The sequence below is a fragment of the Athene noctua genome, chromosome 4, assembly GCF_965140245.1.
Source record: "Athene noctua chromosome 4, bAthNoc1.hap1.1, whole genome shotgun sequence".
Classification (NCBI taxonomy): Eukaryota; Metazoa; Chordata; class Aves; order Strigiformes; family Strigidae; genus Athene; species Athene noctua.
Genome location: NC_134040.1, coordinates 37740087 through 37764560, shown reverse-complemented (window position 1 = coordinate 37764560; position 24474 = coordinate 37740087). Strand labels below are relative to the sequence as shown.

At 54.0% G+C, this 24474-nt stretch overlaps 3 protein-coding genes across 3 annotated transcripts; all 3 read right to left on the bottom strand.

Annotated features, from left to right (window-relative positions):
* Nucleotides 1–762: 762 nt before the first annotated feature.
* On the bottom strand, nucleotides 763–3080 carry LOC141959667 (acrosin-like). Its single transcript, XM_074903885.1, has 4 exons — nucleotides 2895–3080; nucleotides 2295–2560; nucleotides 1873–2018; nucleotides 763–1669 (listed from the first exon to the last, which is right to left on the bottom strand). Exons 1-4 carry the CDS (start codon nucleotides 3071–3073, stop codon nucleotides 1310–1312), a joined length of 951 nt encoding a protein of 316 aa, XP_074759986.1. The 5' UTR covers nucleotides 3074–3080; the 3' UTR covers nucleotides 763–1309.
* A 6063-nt stretch (nucleotides 3081–9143) lies between these two features.
* On the bottom strand, nucleotides 9144–11468 carry LOC141959666 (acrosin-like). Its single transcript, XM_074903884.1, has 4 exons — nucleotides 11283–11468; nucleotides 10683–10948; nucleotides 10254–10399; nucleotides 9144–10050 (listed from the first exon to the last, which is right to left on the bottom strand). Exons 1-4 carry the CDS (start codon nucleotides 11459–11461, stop codon nucleotides 9691–9693), a joined length of 951 nt encoding a protein of 316 aa, XP_074759985.1. The 5' UTR covers nucleotides 11462–11468; the 3' UTR covers nucleotides 9144–9690.
* Nucleotides 11469–17872: 6404 nt separating this feature from the next.
* Nucleotides 17873–19847, bottom strand: LOC141959665 (acrosin-like). Its single transcript, XM_074903883.1, has 4 exons — nucleotides 19662–19847; nucleotides 19062–19327; nucleotides 18633–18778; nucleotides 17873–18429 (listed from the first exon to the last, which is right to left on the bottom strand). The coding sequence occupies exons 1-4, from the start codon at nucleotides 19838–19840 to the stop codon at nucleotides 18070–18072; spliced, it is 951 nt and encodes a 316-aa protein (XP_074759984.1). The 5' UTR covers nucleotides 19841–19847; the 3' UTR covers nucleotides 17873–18069.
* Nucleotides 19848–24474: the final 4627 nt, after the last annotated feature.

Sequence of the window (24474 nt, the reverse complement as noted above, 5' to 3'; positions counted from 1 at the left end):
TGGGGTCGTTTACCCGGCGTGCTGGACGCTAACCCCCCCCGAGCAGAGGGATGGATTGATTCCCTGTGTGCACAAAGAGGGGTGCTGGGTGGGAATTCCACCCCGCCAGCACCCTGCCCCAAAGGACTTTGGTGTATTTGTACACTTTGACCACACAAACACACGTTTACTGTAATGACAAGCGATTAGTTTCTTATCACGAGGACAGACACCCCGATTTCAGCCCCCTGAACGCCCCCTCTTTGAACGCAGAGAGGGGGCAGGTGTACGACCTGTGGCTGGACGTGCCCCACTTGGCCCCGCGCCCCATCGGCCCCCACCAGCCCCTCCACACCACGGTCACCGACCGCGGCACTCATGCCTTCCTCACCAGTGCTGCCCCCCACATTCAGACTTTCATTTTTAGTGTCTAAACCCTCACTTCTCGGGCAGAGCGCAGCCATTTAGGGTCCAAAGCTCCACTTTCCCTTTCCTAAGCGTTAGCTTTGGCTTCCAAAGCCTCATTTTGGTGGTCCAAAGGCTCAGCTGCAGGCTGCAGCATCTCCTGGAAAGGACTTGGCGTGTGCCCCCGTGGGAGGCGCGTTCCACGGGCGCACGCGTCGCTGGGTGCACGCTGTGAGCTTGCAGGCGGGCGCAGGGGTGGGTGCACGCGGGGGGCGTGCGGGCGGGTGCGTTCCGCGTGCGTGTGTGCTGCAGCGTGTGCACGCGCTGCCTGTGCGTGTGTTGTGTGTGTCTGTGTGTCTGTGTGTGCACACTCGGGGGGGTGTGTGTGAACGCTGCGCGTTGCGCTCCGTGTTCCAGACGTGTGTCCTGCAGTACGGGTGGGCGCACGCTGCGGGTGGGCATCGCACCTTCTCTTTGTACCCACGTGTGTCTCCGGGGAGCGTGTGTGTGTGTGTGTGTGCACATGCCCCAAAGCTGTCTGCGTGTCACGTGGATTTTTCCTGTCCTCTTTCTAACCCCGATGTGCCAGTCTTCTCCGTGCCGTGGTGGCTCTGAGCACCCTCCTCTCCGACCAGGCTCGGGTGCAGCCCTTTGGGGTGACTCTCTCCCTTTGTGCCCCACCTGGCTGCCTGCAGCCTCATTTTGCAGGTGCCAGGCATGGAATCCTTGCCTTGCACAGGAGACTGAAGTGGACTGCAGCATGGGGAACTGTGAAACTTGGCAACTTTATTTCAGGAACGGGAATGCTCAACTGGAGCGCTTGTGTGCGTGGGCAGAACCAAGCAGGCCTTTGACACTGAGGCTGCCTTTGGATCAGCAGGCAGTGCCCCAGTGGTGCGCTGCTGCGGCTTCGGCTGGGTCCTGCTCATGCTGCTGCTGGAGCCTTTTTCCTCCACAGGACCTGCAGCAGCTCTTGCAGCAGCTTAAAGAACTCCACCAGCTTCTGGCGTGGAAATGGGCAGGCCGTAAAGCTGCCCGCTTGCGCTGGTGTTGGCCGCGGCCTCTGTAAGGGGGTTGATGTGACGACGGGCCGTGGCCTTGGAGTAGCCGTTGCTGCTGGGCGCAGCCCCATCTGGACCAGGATCCAGTCATAAAAGTGCTGCGTGGAGGTGTAGACTCCGGGCCGCTTTGCTCTTGCGCAGCCTCTCCCCCAGCTGGTCACCCCGACAAGCCAGAAGTACTCAGCGTTGTTATCCTGGCAGACGAGAGGCCCACCGCTGTCACCCTGCAGCAGAGGAGGGAGGGAGGGAGGGGTCAGGTGGTGTCGGGTGGCCGCTGGCAGCACCAGGCCTGGCTCCTTCTCTCCCACGGCACCTGCTAGGGCTGTGTGCGCTGCACAGAGAGGCTCTGCTCAGTGCTGGCGCCTGCAGAACCTTGCCAGGGAGAGGGTAGTGAGCCTGTGGGGTAGGGCGCTCTCTCATCTCCTACCTGGCAGGTGTCGATGCCGCCCCACGGGTAGCCAGCGCAGAGGTTGTGGGGGTGGACGGCCCCTGCGTACCACCGGCTGCTGTTGCAGAGGTGGACGTTGATGAGGGGGACCTTGGCCTCCTGCAGGACATCCGTCGGGCCTCCAGCTGTGAGCACAGAAAGGAATTAACACCCAGCAGCTCGGTGCCCGGTCTCCCGCCCTGCCTGGGTGAACCACTCCCTTCCCTGGGGCTTGGCTTTGCAGCGTGACAGGCGCTGCCCCGGCGCTGCCCTTCTGCCTGGCCCTGGGCCAGGCCCATCTCTCTACGGGCACACGTCCCCGCAGTCGCGCTCTGGCTCTCGCCCCTGCTGCCAGGAAGCCCAGCCCACCTCCCCCGTGTGCCGAGCTCGCACTCAGGACACGAGCACTCTTGGGAACTCACCTCTCGCCATCGTGGACCCCCAGCCGCTGACGTAGCAGTTGGTCAGCTCTGACACCCGCAGCGAGGCGTCGGGCACGCAGGCCAGCTGTACCTGGTAGCCGCACTGCACAGGCTGGTCCAACTCCAGCAGCGCAATGTCGTTCCTCTCCCAGACGCTGCTGTAGTCTTCGTGCACCACCAGGCGCTTAATATTGCGCACTTGGGTCTCCGGGCCCAGCTGAGTCAAGTGGGTGGCCCCGATCACTACGCGCCACGCGTTGACGTGCCTGGAAGGCAGATGGGGAGAGGGCTCAGAGGGAGCCATGTGCCGCAGCAGCCCAGCAGTCCCCTGCCCTCTGCTTCACACGGGGCAGAGGAAAGCAGCGCTGCAGAGGCTCAGACTGCCCTAGCGTGCCTCGGGCTCAAGGCGTGTCGAGCTGGAGGCTGTAGGAAGCCGTGGCGGGAGCCCGGCCCTCTCCTGAGCAGCCTCTCAGCCGGGCTCTGCAGTGCCCAGGCACTGGGCGTACCGCAAGGAACGGGGATGGGAGGAGCCCGTGCTGCTGCTGGTCGCGGGGCACCCGCGAACTCTGGGGGGATATCCCCGTTCCTGACCCTCCTTACTTGGCCTTGACGAAGCAGTGGGCTGCTGTGAGGACCCACTGCGGGCTGATGAGGGAGCCCCCGCAAATGTGCCCCGTGCCTGCTCTCCAAGGATCCTGGATGCTGACGATCCAGGGCCAGGCTCCTGCCTGGGCGTCTGTGCCTCCGACGACGCGCGACGTGCCCGGCTGAGCAGCCATGGGCCGGAGCCCGCAGGTCCCCCTGTAACCAGAAGCTCATCACCGTCCTGCTCGATGGCTCACCGCAGTCCCGGCTGAAGGGCAGCCCTCTGCCCTCCCCACGGGGCGCTGCATGGACAGCCAGGCCAGGGAGCCCCCGTTTCTGCTGTAGCCCCGCAGGCGAGTTGTGCCAGCGGCCCGGGTGCTGCAAGGAGCCGAGGCCCCGCGTGGGGCTGGGGAAGCCGTGCTGTGGCCACGGGGACAAGCGGGCACCCCCCAGGGAACCCCATCAGGGTGCCCAAGCTCCCTCCCAGGGCCTCGGCCACTTACCCACAGCTGTCCCAGGCGCCGTGCACAGGCCGGCACAGGGCCAGCAGGATGAGGAGCGGAACCATAAGCATTGCTGCCAGAGGCATGTGCCAGCTGCCAGAACCGAGGGCTTGTTGCCACCAGTGCAGCAGCCAACGACACAGTGACCACAGGGCTGGCGTTGCCCACAGTGCCCTTGGCAACGGGGCTGATGTCACAAAGTCCCTGGTTCCGGGGGCTGGGCGCGGTGGTCTCCAGGGGCACGGGGCCACAATACAGGGGTTTCCAAGCAGGAGAGGAGGCAGAAGCTGGCATTGGCCAGCCCCGACAGACCCCCTCTGAATGCGCTGCTTGTGGTGCTATTTTAAAGTGCTCCTTCAAAGCGGCCTTTTCCAGGTTGTTCCCTCAGCCTGCTGTCAGTGTGGCAGAAGAGGGCTTGCTCTCTACCCAGCCTGTCCTGGACCAGCTCCCAGACAAGGGCCCGGCCCAAGCAAGAGCCCACAGGCACAGCTCGCCCACTGACCCTCACAAACAGGCCCCTCCTGCACGCCCGCACGCTGCCTTTCTGCCCGAGAAGCTGATGGGAGACCCGAGTAACGCAGCTGTCCCACCGATGCTGGAAAAACGCCAGCCCTGCCGGGGGCTTTCTGGAGAAGTCAAACGTGCTGAAGGTTTGCATCTTGAGGCTGTGGCTGGGAAGACTGCAGAGACGGTCGGGCAAACACAAAACCAATCTGAAGAGGAAAACAGGAGGAACCGTGAGTTAGAATGCTGCACCGTTTGTCAAAAGCACACTAGCAGGGGACAGTTAGCCAAGTGGCTAACATGTGCATTTAGAACTATTTCTTACTTTTGCATTCTTTCCTACTTTCATGTTTTCCTAAATGGTGATAAACTCCTTCGTATAGAAACAATTGTTTCTGAACACCCCAAAACTGTTAGTAAGCTGCAAGCAGTATGGCACTAATATGGTCCTAATCCTGCCTTTAAAAAGGGAATTAGTTGCACAATTATCAAGGAGAGACCTCAGTCACTCTTAGATTTTTTATTTCCTCCTGATGTTTTAGTTTTTCAAAGAATGACTGGAAAGAATCGGATCTTTCTACATGTCTAGGAACAACAGAAACAGCATCTCTGTCAGCACCTTGTTACGGAGGCTCTCAAATAAACAACCAACCACCAACAGTTTCAAAAATTATTATGGACACAATTCACTATCTCTCCATAAATTACAGCTTCGAATGTCTGTGAGAGGAGAACAGAACACCTTTCTAGGGTTCGACAGCAACCCAAAACACATAACAAAGCGCTCTATCGGGTTTATTGGCAACCCAAAGTGCAGAACAAAGCCCCGCTCCCTGGGGTTTAACAGCAACCCAAAACGCTTTATCACTCACCTGACAAGTGAGGGCTCTCACCCTCGAGGACCTGCTCAGGCACCTGCCACACACCTGCAAAGAGATTCCATTTCTTCCTATTGTTGGAAGTCACTTTCAAACATTAGAACGATCGGCAGACCATTCAAGTTCCACCTTTACTGCGTACTCCAAGCCAGCAACATCCAAAGGTAAATATTTTGCCACTAACATTCACTACTGCCGAAGGGAGAAGATTCTGTGGGGAGAAGAGAAAGAGTTTACTTTAGAATGTAAGATACACATTGATCTATGTGCAAGTTCAGACAGCGCAGAGGTTTTTAGAAAGACTAAACAGCCTCCATAAACAATGTCTCCTCAGTTCCCTGCTGACTTGTTAATCTAATAGACTGCTACTGTTTTTCTGGAGTGATTGCAACTCAAAGAAATAAAGAAGGAAAAAAAAAAAAAAAGAAAAAATGGAAAATAAAAAAAAAAAAAAAGGGGGAAAACGGGTGGAAACAAACAGGGAAAAACAGGGGAAAACAAACAGGGGAAGACAGGGGAAAACAGAGAAAAAAGTGGAAAACAGGGGAATACAGGGGAAAACGGGAAAATGGGGAAAATGGGAAAAACAGAAAAGAAGAAATAAGAAAAAAAAGAAAAAAGAAAAAAACAAATAAGGGGAAAACAGGGAAAATCAAACGGGGGAAAACAAAGTGGAAAATGGGGAAAAAAGAGGGGCAAACAGGAAAATGGGGAAAAAAGAGGGGGAAACGGGAAAGAAGAAGAAAGAAGAAAAAAAAGAAAAATTAAGCGGAAAATGGTAAATCAAACGGGGGAAATCAAACAGGGGAAAACAAACGGGAAAACAAACAGGGGAAAAGAGTAAAAAATAAGGGGAAAACAGGAAAATGGGCAAGAACGGTATAACATTGGAAAAGGGTAAATAAGAAGACAAAAAATGTTAGAAAAAGAGAAAGAAGAAAGAAAAAGAAAGAAAAAAATTAAAAAGAAAAAATAAGGAAAACGAAAAAAAGAAAAAAGAATAAAATGAAGAAAAACCAGAAACATAATACAAAAAAAAAATCAAAAGAAATGAAAAGAAAAAATGGAGAAAAAAAAAAAAAAGGAAAAAAAAAGGTGACTAAGGTATTCAGCTTACCAAGAACAACCAGCCTGTAAAGAAAACTCATGTTATTTTCCCTAAAAATCCAAGAGGTTAACAGATTGGACAGTCTTGTTATAGCTGGGATTCAGTTCTCCCCCATCTTTCCGTACCCCAGATGGCTTCATTGCTCCAACTAGCTTCTGAGTATGGATGCAGTCCCGACCCTTAGGAGGAGCCAAGCTCATCAGAGAAGGAATTCCACAGTGCCTTTGAGGCTGGTTCTGCAGCTTAGAATGGCTGCGGGAGAAAATGCTGAAGACTTCACAAAAGAAAAAATAAGAAACAAAGCCACACCCCCTTACTGGAAAACATCCTTCAGTTTCCAGGTTTCCAAATCAGTGTCTGTTCTTTTACCCAGCTGAAGTGAGGAACCTTAACCGCATGGATGCCGGACAGCTCAGAGAGAGGCTGGACAGGCTGGATAATGCAATGAAAGGGGGGGCTCTCAGCAGGAGGGGCTCTCAGCAGGAGGGGCTCTTCAGATAAGGAAGGAGCTGCAACTACTGAGTCCCAGGATAAGGGAGGGGACTCAATGAATACTGAGTTATCAACGTTATGGAAACACTAATGGGGTAGAAAGTCACAAGAGGAAGAGGAGGCATCTTCAGTCTTCATCCTGAAGACCCACGACCACCAGGGGCCACTGCGCAGGCGTAACTAGGAGGAGACCGGGGCGGAGCACATGAAAATGACTTCTTAGAACGCATTAGAATAAACCCCGCCTTTTCGTGGAGAGATCATGAATATGTACAAGTGTTTTTGGAACGATCATGAATATGTAACACTGTCAAATTGTTACTGATTTTGCTATCAACTGAAACTAAATTATGTTTGATTTTAATATGCCTATAGAAGGAAGAGATATTTTAATAAAAATAATTTGTTTGCATTTATTGCACTTTCAATCTGGCAACCGAAAGCTACTCTAAAATCCCCTGTACAGCCCCTTACCACGGCCGAAAGGATTGTTCAAAATTATCTAGTAGGAACGTCTGGAACCTAGGTAACAAACACAGAGTGATTTGTAAACTGATCTATAACGCATACATCGAACTATCAGAATGTATGTAGCTGTCAAGGTCTAGGATTAATGGGAACTGAGGAAATTCAACTGTAACAGCTTGCGAGTACCTGCCAAGCAACCGTGAACTTAAGCAGAAGGTAATTTGTGAAAGAGTCAGATGATTGAATATTGTAAGCATTGGTGGCCTTTATATATATATTGGATGGTCAGGAAAAATGGCCTAGGAATGGGATGCTGAATTCTAACACATTCTGCAACTAATGCTGTTCTGTAGGAGAGAAGGGAAATGGAGGGAAGGGCCATAAGTTGATTTATTCTTCTCTTTGAGACAGAGGAAGGATTGGCAGAAGGAATACAAGATGATTACTAGGGATAATTTAGTAATGGCTATAACTTCCGACAAAAAGAAAGTAAAAAAAGAAATGTTGTCCAGCATGTGAACTTGGAAAAGATTGTTTAAAGAAAAGAATTAGCTAGCAAGTAGATAGGAGTCCTTCTGGATTCTCCCAAGTTCCACCTCCCTGCCAACTTATGCTCAGAGAAGATTTTTCTAACTTCAGCACATTGGCTTCTTTGTTTTTCTCCATTAAATGTGATCTGTTCAAAGCAAGCTCTCTTTTTAGCACTAGCATTCCTTAATAGCGGGGCGATAGGGGAAATGCAGTTTGGGCGTCGGGTTGGGTTGGTGTGGGGGGGTCTGGCAGCAGGCGAGGGGCTACAGGGGTGGCTCCAGTGAGAAGCTGCTAGAAGCTTCCCCGGCTCCAAGTCGGCCCCGCTGCTGGCCAAGGCTGAGCCCATCAGCGCTGGTGGCAGTGCCTCTGTGAGCAGCTATTTATGAAGCGGGGGGGAAAACCCCCAAGAAACTGCTGGAAAACCTGCAGCAGGGATGTGAGAGAAATCCCTATGCAGACCCCAAGGTCGTGGCAGAAGGAGGGGCGGGAGGGGCTTCGGGCGCCGGAGCAGAGATTCCCCTGCAGCCCGTGGGGCAGCCCGTGGTGAGGCAGCTGTGCCCTGCACCCAGGGAGGGTAACGGTGGGGCAGATGCCCTCCTGCAGCCTGGGAGGACCCACGCTGGAGCAGGGGGATGCCCAAAAGAGGCTGTGACCCCGTGGGGGACCCACGGCTGGAGCAGGGGGATAGTGGGAGTAGACGGCAGTCATGGCCCACCGGGCTTCTCGCCTCCATCGCTGGCGGCGTCCGACCGACGGTGACGAGGACGTGGCGGCGACTCGGCCGGGATGACGGTGGGGTGGCTGAGGAGCGCTGGCGGGTGCTGCTTGTCCTGGGGCGGCCCGCCATCCTCCCCCACATCCCCTCCCCGCAGCCCAGGTGGCCTCGCAGCAGCCTGACCGTGGTGAGAAGGGGAGGACGGGGCCCCTGAGCTGGTGAGCGGAGCAGGAGGGGCTGGCGGGGCTGGGGGCTCCTCCTGTGAGCAGGGGCGATGGGGGGGTCCCAGTATTGTCCCACAAGTGGGGTCGTTTACCCGGCGTGCTGGACGCTAACCCCCCCCGAGCAGAGGGATGGATTGATTCCCTGTGTGCACAAAGAGGGGTGCTGGGTGGGAATTCCACCCCGCCAGCACCCTGCCCCAAAGGACTTTGGTGTATTTGTACACTTTGACCACACAAACACACGTTTACTGTAATGACAAGCGATTAGTTTCTTATCACGAGGACAGACACCCCGATTTCAGCCCCCTGAACGCCCCCTCTTTGAACGCAGAGAGGGGGCAGGTGTACGACCTGTGGCTGGACGTGCCCCACTTGGCCCCGCGCCCCATCGGCCCCCACCAGCCCCTCCACACCACGGTCACCGACCGCGGCACTCATGCCTTCCTCACCAGTGCTGCCCCCCACATTCAGACTTTCATTTTTAGTGTCTAAACCCTCACTTCTCGGGCAGAGCGCAGCCATTTAGGGTCCAAAGCTCCACTTTCCCTTTCCTAAGCGTTAGCTTTGGCTTCCAAAGCCTCATTTTGGTGGTCCAAAGGCTCAGCTGCAGGCTGCAGCATCTCCTGGAAAGGACTTGGCGTGTGCCCCCGTGGGAGGCGCGTTCCACGGGCGCACGCGTCGCTGGGTGCACGCTGTGAGCTTGCAGGCGGGCGCAGGGGTGGGTGCACGCGGGGGGCGTGCGGGCGGGTGCGTTCCGCGTGCGTGTGTGCTGCAGCGTGTGCACGCGCTGCCTGTGCGTGTGTTGTGTGTGTCTGTGTGTCTGTGTGTGCACACTCGGGGGGGTGTGTGTGAACGCTGCGCGTTGCGCTCCGTGTTCCAGACGTGTGTCCTGCAGTACGGGTGGGCGCACGCTGCGGGTGGGCATCGCACCTTCTCTTTGTACCCACGTGTGTCTCCGGGGAGCGTGTGTGTGTGTGTGTGTGCACATGCCCCAAAGCTGTCTGCGTGTCACGTGGATTTTTCCTGTCCTCTTTCTAACCCCGATGTGCCAGTCTTCTCCGTGCCGTGGTGGCTCTGAGCACCCTCCTCTCCGACCAGGCTCGGGTGCAGCCCTTTGGGGTGACTCTCTCCCTTTGTGCCCCACCTGGCTGCCTGCAGCCTCATTTTGCAGGTGCCAGGCATGGAATCCTTGCCTTGCACAGGAGACTGAAGTGGACTGCAGCATGGGGAACTGTGAAACTTGGCAACTTTATTTCAGGAACGGGAATGCTCAACTGGAGCGCTTGTGTGCGTGGGCAGAACCAAGCAGGCCTTTGACACTGAGGCTGCCTTTGGATCAGCAGGCAGTGCCCCAGTGGTGCGCTGCTGCGGCTTCGGCTGGGTCCTGCTCATGCTGCTGCTGGAGCCTTTTTCCTCCACAGGACCTGCAGCAGCTCTTGCAGCAGCTTAAAGAACTCCACCAGCTTCTGGCGTGGAAATGGGCAGGCCGTAAAGCTGCCCGCTTGCGCTGGTGTTGGCCGCGGCCTCTGTAAGGGGGTTGATGTGACGACGGGCCGTGGCCTTGGAGTAGCCGTTGCTGCTGGGCGCAGCCCCATCTGGACCAGGATCCAGTCATAAAAGTGCTGCGTGGAGGTGTAGACTCCGGGCCGCTTTGCTCTTGCGCAGCCTCTCCCCCAGCTGGTCACCCCGACAAGCCAGAAGTACTCAGCGTTGTTATCCTGGCAGACGAGAGGCCCACCGCTGTCACCCTGCAGCAGAGGAGGGAGGGAGGGAGGGGTCAGGTGGTGTCGGGTGGCCGCTGGCAGCACCAGGCCTGGCTCCTTCTCTCCCACGGCACCTGCTAGGGCTGTGTGCGCTGCACAGAGAGGCTCTGCTCAGTGCTGGTGCCTGCAGAACCTTGCCAGGGAGAGGGTAGTGAGCCTGTGGGGTAGGGCGCTCTCTCATCTCCTACCTGGCAGGTGTCGATGCCGCCCCACGGGTAGCCAGCGCAGAGGTTGTGGGGGTGGACGGCCCCTGCGTACCACCGGCTGCTGTTGCAGAGGTGGACGTTGATGAGGGGGACCTTGGCCTCCTGCAGGACATCCGTCGGGCCTCCAGCTGTGAGCACAGAAAGGAATTAACACCCAGCAGCTCGGTGCCCGGTCTCCCGCCCTGCCTGGGTGAACCACTCCCTTCCCTGGGGCTTGGCTTTGCAGCGTGACAGGCGCTGCCCCGGCGCTGCCCTTCTGCCTGGCCTCGGGCCCTGGGCCAGGCCCATCTCTCTACGGGCACACGTCCCCGCAGTCGCGCTCTGGCTCTCGCCCCTGCTGCCAGGAAGCCCAGCCCACCTCCCCCGTGTGCCGAGCTCGCACTCAGGACACGAGCACTCTTGGGAACTCACCTCTCGCCATCGTGGACCCCCAGCCGCTGACGTAGCAGTTGGTCAGCTCTGACACCCGCAGCGAGGCGTCGGGCACGCAGGCCAGCTGTACCTGGTAGCCGCACTGCACAGGCTGGTCCAACTCCAGCAGCGCAATGTCGTTCCTCTCCCAGACGCTGCTGTAGTCTTCGTGCACCACCAGGCGCTTAATATTGCGCACTTGGGTCTCCGGGCCCAGCTGAGTCAAGTGGGTGGCCCCGATCACTACGCGCCACGCGTTGACGTGCCTGGAAGGCAGATGGGGAGAGGGCTCAGAGGGAGCCATGTGCCGCAGCAGCCCAGCAGTCCCCTGCCCTCTGCTTCACACGGGGCAGAGGAAAGCAGCGCTGCAGAGGCTCAGACTGCCCTAGCGTGCCTCGGGCTCAAGGCGTGTCGAGCTGGAGGCTGTAGGAAGCCGTGGCGGGAGCCCGGCCCTCTCCTGAGCAGCCTCTCAGCCGGGCTCTGCAGTGCCCAGGCACTGGGCGTACCGCAAGGAACGGGGATGGGAGGAGCCCGTGCTGCTACTGGTCGCGGGGCACCCGCGAACTCTGGGGGGATATCCCCGTTCCTGACCCTCCTTACTTGGCCTTGACGAAGCAGTGGGCTGCTGTGAGGACCCACTGCGGGCTGATGAGGGAGCCCCCGCAAATGTGCCCCGTGCCTGCTCTCCAAGGATCCTGGATGCTGACGATCCAGGGCCAGGCTCCTGCCTGGGCGTCTGTGCCTCCGACGACGCGCGACGTGCCCGGCTGAGCAGCCATGGGCCGGAGCCCGCAGGTCCCCCTGTAACCAGAAGCTCATCACCGTCCTGCTCGATGGCTCACCGCAGTCCCGGCTGAAGGGCAGCCCTCTGCCCTCCCCACGGGGCGCTGCATGGACAGCCAGGCCAGGGAGCCCCCGTTTCTGCTGTAGCCCCGCAGGCGAGTTGTGCCAGCGGCCCGGGTGCTGCAAGGAGCCGAGGCCCCGCGTGGGGCTGGGGAAGCCGTGCTGTGGCCACGGGGACAAGCGGGCACCCCCCAGGGAACCCCATCAGGGTGCCCAAGCTCCCTCCCAGGGCCTCGGCCACTTACCCACAGCTGTCCCAGGCGCCGTGCACAGGCCGGCACAGGGCCAGCAGGATGAGGAGCGGAACCATAAGCATTGCTGCCAGAGGCATGTGCCAGCTGCCAGAACCGAGGGCTTGTTGCCACCAGTGCAGCAGCCAACGACACAGTGACCACAGGGCTGGCGTTGCCCACAGTGCCCTTGGCAACGGGGCTGATGTCACAAAGTCCCTGGTTCCGGGGGCTGGGCGCGGTGGTCTCCAGGGGCACGGGGCCACAATACAGGGGTTTCCAAGCAGGAGAGGAGGCAGAAGCTGGCATTGGCCAGCCCCGACAGACCCCCTCTGAATGCGCTGCTTGTGGTGCTATTTTAAAGTGCTCCTTCAAAGCGGCCTTTTCCAGGTTGTTCCCTCAGCCTGCTGTCAGTGTGGCAGAAGAGGGCTTGCTCTCTACCCAGCCTGTCCTGGACCAGCTCCCAGACAAGGGCCCGGCCCAAGCAAGAGCCCACAGGCACAGCTCGCCCACTGACCCTCACAAACAGGCCCCTCCTGCACGCCCGCACGCTGCCTTTCTGCCCGAGAAGCTGATGGGAGACCCGAGTAACGCAGCTGTCCCACCGATGCTGGAAAAACGCCAGCCCTGCCGGGGGCTTTCTGGAGAAGTCAAACGTGCTGAAGGTTTGCATCTTGAGGCTGTGGCTGGGAAGACTGCAGAGACGGTCGGGCAAACACAAAACCAATCTGAAGAGGAAAACAGGAGGAACCGTGAGTTAGAATGCTGCACCGTTTGTCAAAAGCACACTAGCAGGGGACAGTTAGCCAAGTGGCTAACATGTGCATTTAGAACTATTTCTTACTTTTGCATTCTTTCCTACTTTCATGTTTTCCTAAATGGTGATAAACTCCTTCGTATAGAAACAATTGTTTCTGAACACCCCAAAACTGTTAGTAAGCTGCAAGCAGTATGGCACTAATATGGTCCTAATCCTGCCTTTAAAAAGGGAATTAGTTGCACAATTATCAAGGAGAGACCTCAGTCACTCTTAGATTTTTTATTTCCTCCTGATGTTTTAGTTTTTCAAAGAATGACTGGAAAGAATCGGATCTTTCTACATGTCTAGGAACAACAGAAACAGCATCTCTGTCAGCACCTTGTTACGGAGGCTCTCAAATAAACAACCAACCACCAACAGTTTCAAAAATTATTATGGACACAATTCACTATCTCTCCATAAATTACAGCTTCAAATGTCTGTGAGAGGAGAACAGAACACCTTTCTAGGGTTCGACAGCAACCCAAAACACATAACAAAGCGCTCTATCGGGTTTATTGGCAACCCAAAGTGCAGAACAAAGCCCCGCTCCCTGGGGTTTAACAGCAACCCAAAACGCTTTATCACTCACCTGACAAGTGAGGGCTCTCACCCTCGAGGACCTGCTCAGGCACCTGCCACACACCTGCAAAGAGATTCCATTTCTTCCTATTGTTGGAAGTCACTTTCAAACATTAGAATGATCGGCAGACCATTCAAGTTCCACCTTTACTGCGTACTCCAAGCCAGCAACATCCAAAGGTAAATATTTTGCCACTAACATTCACTACTGCCGAAGGGAGAAGATTCTGTGGGGAGAAGAGAAAGAGTTTACTTTAGAATGTAAGATACACATTGATCTATGTGCAAGTTCAGACAGCGCAGAGGTTTTTAGAAAGACTAAACAGCCTCCATAAACAATGTCTCCTCAGTTCCCTGCTGACTTGTTAATCTAATAGACTGCTACTGTTTTTCTGGAGTGATTGCAACTCAAAGAAATAAAGAAGGAAAAAAAAAAAAAAAAAGAAAAAATGGAAAATAAAAAAAAAGGGGAAAACGGGTGGAAACAAACAGGGAAAAACAGGGGAAAACAAACAGGGGAAGACAGGGGAAAACAGAGAAAAAAGTGGAAAACAGGGGAATACAGGGGAAAACGGGAAAATGGGGAAAATGGGAAAAACAGAAAAGAAGAAATAAGAAAAAAAAGAAAAAAGAAAAAAACAAATAAGGGGAAAACAGGGAAAATCAAACGGGGGAAAACAAAGTGGAAAATGGGGAAAAAAGAGGGGCAAACAGGAAAATGGGGAAAAAAGAGGGGGAAACGGGAAAGAAGAAGAAAGAAGAAAAAAAAGAAAAATTAAGCGGAAAATGGTAAATCAAACGGGGGAAATCAAACAGGGGAAAACAAATGGGAAAACAAACAGGGGAAAAGAGTAAAAAATAAGGGGAAAACAGGAAAATGGGCAAGAACGGTATAACATTGGAAAAGGGTAAATAAGAAGACAAAAAATGTTAGAAAAAGAGAAAGCAGAAGAAAGAAAAAGAAAGAAAAAAATTAAAAAGAAAAAATAAGGAAAACGAAAAAAAGAAAAAAGAATAAAATGAAGAAAAACCAGAAAAATAATACAAAAAAAAAAATCGAAAGAAATGAAAAGAAAAAATGGAGAAAAAAAAAAAAAAGGAAAAAAAAAGGTGACTAAGGTATTCAGCTTACCAAGAACAACCAGCCTGTAAAGAAAACTCATGTTATTTTCCCTAAAAATCCAAGAGGTTAACAGATTGGACAGTCTTGTTATAGCTGGGATTCAGTTCTCCCCCATCTTTCCGTACCCCAGATGGCTTCATTGCTCCAACTAGCTTCTGAGTATGGATGCAGTCCCGACCCTTAGGAGGAGCCAAGCTCATCAGAGAAGGAATTCCACAGTGCCTTTGAGGCTGGTTCTGCAGCTTAGAATGGCTGCGGGAGAAAATGCTGAAGACTTCACAAAAGAAAAAATAAGAAACAAAGCCACACCCCCTTACTGGAAAACATCCTTCAGTTTCCAGGTTTCCAAATCAGTGTCTGTTCTTTTACCCAGCTGAAGTGAGGAACCTTAACCGCATGGATGCCGGACAGCTCAGAGAGAGGCTGGACAGGCTGGATAATGCAATGAAAGGGGGGGCTCTCAGCAGGAGGGGCTCTCAGCAGGAGGGGCTCTTCAGATAAGGAAGGAGCTGCAACTACTGAGTCCCAGGATAAGGGAGGGGACTCAATGAATACTGAGTTATCAACGTTATGGAAACACTAATGGGGTAGAAAGTCACAAGAGGAAGAGGAGGCATCTTCAGTCTTCATCCTGAAGACCCACGACCACCAGGGGCCACTGCGCAGGCGTAACTAGGAGGAGACCGGGGCGGAGCACATGAAAATGACTTCTTAGAACGCATTAGAATAAACCCCGCCTTTTCGTGGAGAGATCATGAGTATGTACAAGTGTTTTTGGAACGATCATGAATATGTAACACTGTCAAATTGTTACTGATTTTGCTATCAACTGAAACTAAATTATGTTTGATTTTAATATGCCTATAGAAGGAAGAGATATTTTAATAAAAATAATTTGTTTGCATTTATTGCACTTTCAATCTGGCAACCGAAAGCTACTCTAAAATCCCCTGTACAGCCCCTTACCACGGCCGAAAGGATTGTTCAAAATTATCTAGTAGGAACGTCTGGAACCTAGGTAACAAACACAGAGTGATTTGTAAACTGATCTATAACGCATACATCGAACTATCAGAATGTATGTAGCTGTCAAGGTCTAGGATTAATGGGAACTGAGGAAATTCAACTGTAACAGCTTGCGAGTACCTGCCAAGCAACCGTGAACTTAAGCAGAAGGTAATTTGTGAAAGAGTCAGATGATTGAATATTGTAAGCATTGGTGGCCTTTATATATATATTGGATGGTCAGGAAAAATGGCCTAGGAATGGGATGCTGAATTCTAACACATTCTGCAACTAATGCTGTTCTGTAGGAGAGAAGGGAAATGGAGGGAAGGGCCATAAGTTGATTTATTCTTCTCTTTGAGACAGAGGAAGGATTGGCAGAAGGAATACAAGATGATTACTAGGGATAATTTAGTAATGGCTATAACTTCCGACAAAAAGAAAGTAAAAAAAGAAATGTTGTCCAGCATGTGAACTTGGAAAAGATTGTTTAAAGAAAAGAATTAGCTAGCAAGTAGATAGGAGTCCTTCTGGATTCTCCCAAGTTCCACCTCCCTGCCAACTTATGCTCAGAGAAGATTTTTCTAACTTCAGCACATTGGCTTCTTTGTTTTTCTCCATTAAATGTGATCTGTTCAAAGCAAGCTCTCTTTTTAGCACTAGCATTCCTTAATAGCGGGGCGATAGGGGAAATGCAGTTTGGGCGTCGGGTTGGGTTGGTGTGGGGGGGTCTGGCAGCAGGCGAGGGGCTACAGGGGTGGCTCCAGTGAGAAGCTGCTAGAAGCTTCCCCGGCTCCAAGTCGGCCCCGCTGCTGGCCAAGGCTGAGCCCATCAGCGCTGGTGGCAGTGCCTCTGTGAGCAGCTATTTATGAAGCGGGGGGGAAAACCCCCAAGAAACTGCTGGAAAACCTGCAGCAGGGATGTGAGAGAAATCCCTATGCAGACCCCAAGGTCGTGGCAGAAGGAGGGGCGGGAGGGGCTTCGGGCGCCGGAGCAGAGATTCCCCTGCAGCCCGTGGGGCAGCCCGTGGTGAGGCAGCTGTGCCCTGCACCCAGGGAGGGTAACGGTGGGGCAGATGCCCTCCTGCAGCCTGGGAGGACCCACGCTGGAGCAGGGGGATGCCCAAAAGAGGCTGTGACCCCGTGGGGGACCCACGGCTGGAGCAGGGGGAGAGTGTGAGTAGACGGCAGTCATGGCCCACCGGGCTTCTCGCCTCCATCGCTGGCGGCGTCCGACCGACGGTGACGAGGACGTGGCGGCGACTCGGCCGGGATGACGGTGGGGTGGCTGAGGAGCGCTGGCGGGTGCTGCTTGTCCTGGGGCGGCCCGCCATCCTCCCCCACATCCCCTCCCCGCAGCCCAGGTGGCCTCGCAGCAGCCTGACCGTGGTGAGAAGGGGAGGACGGGGCCCCTGAGCTGGTGAGCGGAGCAGGAGGGGCTGGCGGGGCTGGGGGCTCCTCCTGTGAGCAGGGGCGATGGGGGGGTCCCAGTATTGTCCCACAAGTGGGGTCGTTTACCCGGCGTGCTGGACGCTAACCCCCCCCGAGCAGAGGGATGGATTGATTCCCTGTGTGCACAAAGAGGGGTGCTGGGTGGGAATTCCACCCCGCCAGCACCCTGCCCCAAAGGACTTTGGTGTATTTGTACACTTTGACCACACAAACACACGTTTACTGTAATGACAAGCGATTAGTTTCTTATCACGAGGACAGACACCCCGATTTCAGCCCCCTGAACGCCCCCTCTTTGAACGCAGAGAGGGGGCAGGTGTACGACCTGTGGCTGGACGTGCCCCACTTGGCCCCGCGCCCCATCGGCCCCCACCAGCCCCTCCACACCACGGTCACCGACCGCGGCACTCATGCCTTCCTCACCAGTGCTGCCCCCCACATTCAGACTTTCATTTTTAGTGTCTAAACCCTCACTTCTCGGGCAGAGCGCAGCCATTTAGGGTCCAAAGCTCCACTTTCCCTTTCCTAAGCGTTAGCTTTGGCTTCCAAAGCCTCATTTTGGTGGTCCAAAGGCTCAGCTGCAGTCTGCAGCATCTCCTGGAAAGGACTTGGCGTGTGCCCCCGTGGGAGGCGCGTTCCACGGGCGCACGCGTCGCTGGGTGCACGCTGTGAGCTTGCAGGCGGGCGCAGGGGTGGGTGCACGCGGGGGGCGTGCGGGCGGGTGCGTTCCGCGTGCGTGTGTGCTGCAGCGTGTGCACGCGCTGCCTGTGCGTGTGTTGTGTGTGTCTGTGTGTGCACACTCGGGGGGGTGTGTGTGAACGCTGCGCGTTGCGCTCCGTGTTCCAGACGTGTGTCCTGCAGTACGGGTGGGCGCACGCTGCGGGTGGGCATCGCACCTTCTCTTTGTACCCACGTGTGTCTCCGGGGAGCGTGTGTGTGTGTGTGTGTGCACATGCCCCAAAGCTGTCTGCGTGTCACGTGGATTTTTCCCGTCCTCTTTCTAACCCCGATGTGCCAGTCTTCTCCGTGCCGTGGTGGCTCTGAGCACCCTCCTCTCCGACCAGGCTCGGGTGCAGCCCTTTGGGGTGACTCTCTCCCTTTGTGCCCCACCTGGCTGCCTGCAGCCTCATTTTGCAGGTGCCAGGCATGGAATCCTTGCCTTGCACAGGAGACTGAAGTGGACTGCAGCATGGGGAACTGTGAAACTTGGCAACTTTATTTCAGGAACGGGAATGCTCAACTGGAGCGCTTGTGTGCGTGGGCAGAACCAAGCAGGCCTTTGACACTGAGGCTGCCTTTGGATCAGCAGGCAGTGCCCCAGTGGTGCGCTGCTGCGGCTTCGGCTGGGTCCTGCTCATGCTGCTGCTGGAGCCTTTTTCCTCCACAGGACCTGCAGCAGCTCTTGCAGCAGCTTAAAGAACTCCACCAGCTTCTGGCGTGGAAATGGGCAGGCCGTAAAGCTGCCCGCTTGCGCTGGTGTTGGCCGCGGCCTCTGTAAGGGGGTTGATGTGACGACGGGCCGTGGCCTTGGAGTAGCCGTTGCTGCTGGGCGCAGCCCCATCTGGACCAGGATCCAGTCATAAAAGTGCTGCGTGGAGGTGTAGACTCCGGGCCGCTTTGCTCTTGCGCAGCCTCTCCCCCAGCTGGTCACCCCGACAAGCCAGAAGTACTCAGCGTTGTTATCCTGGCAGACGAGAGGCCCACCGCTGTCACCCTGCAGCAGAGGAGGGAGGGAGGGAGGGGTCAGGTGGTGTCGGGTGGCCGCTGGCAGCACCAGGCCTGGCTCCTTCTCTCCCACGGCACCTGCCAGGGCTGTGTGCGCTGCGCAGAGAGGCTCTGCTCAGTGCTGGCGCCTGCAGCACCTTGCCAGGGAGAGGGTAGTGAGCCTGTGGGGTAGGGCGCTCTCTCATCTCCTACCTGGCAGGTGTCGATGCCGCCCCACGGGTAGCCAGCGCAGAGGTTGTGGGGGTGGACGGCCCCTGCGTACCACCGGCTGCTGTTGCAGAGGTGGACGTTGATGAGGGGGACCTTGGCCTCCTGCAGGACATCCGTCGGGCCTCCAGCTGTGAGCACAGAAAGGAATTAACACCCAGCAGCTCGGTGCCCGGTCTCCCGCCCTGCCTGGGTGAACCACTCCCTTCCCTGGGGCTTGGCTTTGCAGCGTGACAGGCGCTGCCCCGGCGCTGCCCTTCTGCCTGGCCTCGGGCCCTGGGCCAGGCCCATCTCTCTACGGGCACACGTCCCCGCAGTCGCGCTCTGGCTCTCGCCCCTGCTGCCAGGAAGCCCAGCCCACCTCCCCCGTGTGCCGAGCTCGCACTCAGGACACGAGCACTCTTGGGAACTCACCTCTCGCCATCGTGGACCCCCAGCCGCTGACGTAGCAGTTGGTCAGCTCTGACACCCGCAGCGAGGCGTCGGGCACGCAGGCCAGCTGTACCTGGTAGCCGCACTGCACAGGCTGGTCCAACTCCAGCAGCGCAATGTCGTTCCTCTCCCAGACGCTGCTGTAGTCTTCGTGCACCACCAGGCGCTTAATATTGCGCACTTGGGTCTCCGGGCCCAGCTGAGTCAAGTGGGTGGCCCCGATCACTACGCGCCACGCGTTGACGTGCCTGGAAGGCAGATGGGGAGAGGGCTCAGAGGGAGCCATGTGCCGCAGCAGCCCAGCAGTCCCCTGCCCTCTGCTTCACACGGGGCAGAGGAAAGCAGCGCTGCAGAGGCTCAGACTGCCCTAGCGTGCCTCGGGCTCAAGGCGTGTCGAGCTGGAGGCTGTAGGAAGCCGTGGCGGGAGCCCGGCCCTCTCCTGAGCAGCCTCTCAGCCGGGCTCTGCAGTGCCCAGGCACTGGGCGTACCGCAAGGAACGGGGATGGGAGGAGCCCGTGCTGCTGCTGTGGACGGGGCACCCGCGAACTCTGGGGGGATATCCCCGTTCCTGACCCTCCTTACTTGGCCTTGACGAAGCAGTGGGCTGCTGTGAGGACCCACTGCGGGCTGATGAGGGAGCCCCCGCAAATGTGCCCCGTGCCTGCTCTCCAAGGATCCTGGATGCTGACGATCCAGGGCCAGGCTCCTGCCTGGGCGTCTGTGCCTCCGACGACGCGCGACGTGCCCGGCTGAGCAGCCATGGGCCGGAGCCCGCAGGTCCCCCTGTAACCAGAAGCTCATCACCGTCCTGCTCGATGGCTCACCGCAGTCCCGGCTGAAGGGCAGCCCTCTGCCCTCCCCACGGGGCGCTGCATGGACAGCCAGGCCAGGGAGCCCCCGTTTCTGCTGTAGCCCCGCAGGCGAGTTGTGCCAGCGGCCCGGGTGCTGCAAGGAGCCGAGGCCCCGCGTGGGGCTGGGGAAGCCGTGCTGTGGCCACGGGGACAAGCGGGCACCCCCCAGGGAACCCCATCAGGGTGCCCAAGCTCCCTCCCAGGGCCTCGGCCACTTACCCACAGCTGTCCCAGGCGCCGTGCACAGGCCGGCACAGGGCCAGCAGGATGAGGAGCGGAACCATAAGCATTGCTGCCAGAGGCATGTGCCAGCTGCCAGAACCGAGGGCTTGTTGCCACCAGTGCAGCAGCCAACGACACAGTGACCACAGGGCTGGCGTTGCCCACAGTGCCCTTGGCAACGGGGCTGATGTCACAAAGTCCCTGGTTCCGGGGGCTGGGCGCGGTGGTCTCCAGGGGCACGGGGCCACAATACAGGGGTTTCCAAGCAGGAGAGGAGGCAGAAGCTGGCATTGGCCAGCCCCGACAGACCCCCTCTGAATGCGCTGCTTGTGGTGCTATTTTAAAGTGCTCCTTCAAAGCGGCCTTTTCCAGGTTGTTCCCTCAGCCTGCTGTCAGTGTGGCAGAAGAGGGCTTGCTCTCTACCCAGCCTGTCCTGGACCAGCTCCCAGACAAGGGCCCGGCCCAAGCAAGAGCCCACAGGCACAGCTCGCCCACTGACCCTCACAAACAGGCCCCTCCTGCACGCCCGCACGCTGCCTTTCTGCCCGAGAAGCTGATGGGAGACCCGAGTAACGCAGCTGTCCCACCGATGCTGGAAAAACGCCAGCCCTGCCGGGGGCTTTCTGGAGAAGTCAAACGTGCTGAAGGTTTGCATCTTGAGGCTGTGGCTGGGAAGACTGCAGAGACGGTCGGGCAAACACAAAACCAATCTGAAGAGGAAAACAGGAGGAACCGTGAGTTAGAATGCTGCACCGTTTGTCAAAAGCACACTAGCAGGGGACAGTTAGCCAAGTGGCTAACATGTGCATTTAGAACTATTTCTTACTTTTGCATTCTTTCCTACTTTCATGTTTTCCTAAATGGTGATAAACTCCTTCGTATAGAAACAATTGTTTCTGAACACCCCAAAACTGTTAGTAAGCTGCAAGCAGTATGGCACTAATATGGTCCTAATCCTGCCTTTAAAAAGGGAATTAGTTGCACAATTATCAAGGAGAGACCTCAGTCACTCTTAGATTTTTTATTTCCTCCTGATGTTTTAGTTTTTCAAAGAATGACTGGAAAGAATCGGATCTTTCTACATGTCTAGGAACAACAGAAACAGCATCTCTGTCAGCACCTTGTTACGGAGGCTCTCAAATAAACAACCAACCACCAACAGTTTCAAAAATTATTATGGACACAATTCACTATCTCTCCATAAATTACAGCTTCGAATGTCTGTGAGAGGAGAACAGAACACCTTTCTAGGGTTCGACAGCAACCCAAAACACATAACAAAGCGCTCTATCGGGTTTATTGGCAACCCAAAGTGCAGAACAAAGCCCCGCTCCCTGGGGTTTAACAGCAACCCAAAACGCTTTATCACTCACCTGACAAGTGAGGGCTCTCACCCTCGAGGACCTGCTCAGGCACCTGCCACACACCTGCAAAGAGATTCCATTTCTTCCTATTGTTGGAAGTCACTTTCAAACATTAGAACGATCGGCAGACCATTCAAGTTCCACCTTTACTGCGTACTCCAAGCCAGCAACATCCAAAGGTAAATATTTTGCCACTAACATTCACTACTGCCGAAGGGAGAAGATTCTGTGGGGAGAAGAGAAAGAGTTTACTTTAGAATGTAAGATACACATTGATCTATGTGCAAGTTCAGACAGCGCAGAGGTTTTTAGAAAGACTAAACAGCCTCCATAAACAATGTCTCCTCAGTTCCCTGCTGACTTGTTAATCTAATAGACTGCTACTGTTTTTCTGGAGTGATTGCAACTCAAAGAAATAAAGAAGGAAAAAAAAAAAAAAAAAGAAAAAATGGAAAATAAAAAAAAAAAAAAAAGGGGAAAACGGGTGGAAACAAACAGGGAAAAACAGGGGAAAACAAACAGGGGAAGACAGGGGAAAACAGAGAAAAAAGTGGAAAACAGGGGAATACAGGGGAAAACGGGAAAATGGGGAAAATGGGAAAAACAGAAAAGAAGAAATAAGAAAAAAAAGAAAAAAGAAAAAAACAAATAAGGGGAAAACAGGGAAAATCAAACGGGGGAAAACAAAGTGGAAAATGGGGAAAAAAGAGGGGCAAACAGGAAAATGGGGAAAAAAGAGGGGGAAACGGGAAAGAAGAAGAAAGAAGAAAAAAAAGAAAAATTAAGCGGAAAATGGTAAATCAAACGGGGGAAATCAAACAGGGGAAAACAAACGGGAAAACAAACAGGGGAAAAGAGTAAAAAATAAGGGGAAAACAGGAAAATGGGCAAGAACGGTATAACATTGGAAAAGGGTAAATAAGAAGACAAAAAATGTTAGAAAAAGAGAAAGCAGAAGAAAGAAAAAGAAAGAAAAAAATTAAAAAGAAAAAATAAGGAAAACGAAAAAAAGAAAAAAGAATAAAATGAAGAAAAACCAGAAACATAATACAAAAAAAAAATCAAAAGAAATGAAAAGAAAAAATGGAGAAAAAAAAAAAAAAGGAAAAAAAAAGGTGACTAAGGTATTGAGCTTACCAAGAACAACCAGCCTGTAAAGAAAACTCATGTTATTTTCCCTAAAAATCCAAGAGGTTAACAGATTGGACAGTCTTGTTATAGCTGGGATTCAGTTCTCCCCCATCTTTCCGTACCCCAGATGGCTTCATTGCTCCAACTAGCTTCTGAGTATGGATGCAGTCCCGACCCTTAGGAGGAGCCAAGCTCATCAGAGAAGGAATTCCACAGTGCCTTTGAGGCTGGTTCTGCAGCTTAGAATGGCTGCGGGAGAAAATGCTGAAGACTTCACAAAAGAAAAAATAAGAAACAAAGCCACACCCCCTTACTGGAAAACATCCTTCAGTTTCCAGGTTTCCAAATCAGTGTCTGTTCTTTTACCCAGCTGAAGTGAGGAACCTTAACCGCATGGATGCCGGACAGCTCAGAGAGAGGCTGGACAGGCTGGATAATGCAATGAAAGGGGGGGCTCTCAGCAGGAGGGGCTCTCAGCAGGAGGGGCTCTTCAGATAAGGAAGGAGCTGCAACTACTGAGTCCCAGGATAAGGGAGGGGACTCAATGAATACTGAGTTATCAACGTTATGGAAACACTAATGGGGTAGAAAGTCACAAGAGGAAGAGGAGGCATCTTCAGTCTTCATCCTGAAGACCCACGACCACCAGGGGCCACTGCGCAGGCGTAACTAGGAGGAGACCGGGGCGGAGCACATGAAAATGACTTCTTAGAACGCATTAGAATAAACCCCGCCTTTTCGTGGAGAGATCATGAATATGTACAAGTGTTTTTGGAACGATCATGAATATGTAACACTGTCAAATTGTTACTGATTTTGCTATCAACTGAAACTAAATTATGTTTGATTTTAATATGCCTATAGAAGGAAGAGATATTTTAATAAAAATAATTTGTTTGCATTTATTGCACTTTCAATCTGGCAACCGAAAGCTACTCTAAAATCCCCTGTACAGCCCCTTACCACGGCCGAAAGGATTGTTCAAAATTATCTAGTAGGAACGTCTGGAACCTAGGTAACAAACACAGAGTGATTTGTAAACTGATCTATAACGCATACATCGAACTATCAGAATGTATGTAGCTGTCAAGGTCTAGGATTAATGGGAACTGAGGAAATTCAACTGTAACAGCTTGCGAGTACCTGCCAAGCAACCGTGAACTTAAGCAGAAGGTAATTTGTGAAAGAGTCAGATGATTGAATATTGTAAGCATTGGTGGCCTTTATATATATATTGGATGGTCAGGAAAAATGGCCTAGGAATGGGATGCTGAATTCTAACACATTCTGCAACTAATGCTGTTCTGTAGGAGAGAAGGGAAATGGAGGGAAGGGCCATAAGTTGATTTATTCTTCTCTTTGAGACAGAGGAAGGATTGGCAGAAGGAATACAAGATGATTACTAGGGATAATTTAGTAATGGCTATAACTTCCGACAAAAAGAAAGTAAAAAAAGAAATGTTGTCCAGCATGTGAACTTGGAAAAGATTGTTTAAAGAAAAGAATTAGCTAGCAAGTAGATAGGAGTCCTTCTGGATTCTCCCAAGTTCCACCTCCCTGCCAACTTATGCTCAGAGAAGATTTTTCTAACTTCAGCACATTGGCTTCTTTGTTTTTCTCCATTAAATGTGATCTGTTCAAAGCAAGCTCTCTTTTTAGCACTAGCATTCCTTAATAGCGGGGCGATAGGGGAAATGCAGTTTGGGCGTCGGGTTGGGTTGGTGTGGGGGGGTCTGGCAGCAGGCGAGGGGCTACAGGGGTGGCTCCAGTGAGAAGCTGCTAGAAGCTTCCCCGGCTCCAAGTCGGCCCCGCTGCTGGCCAAGGCTG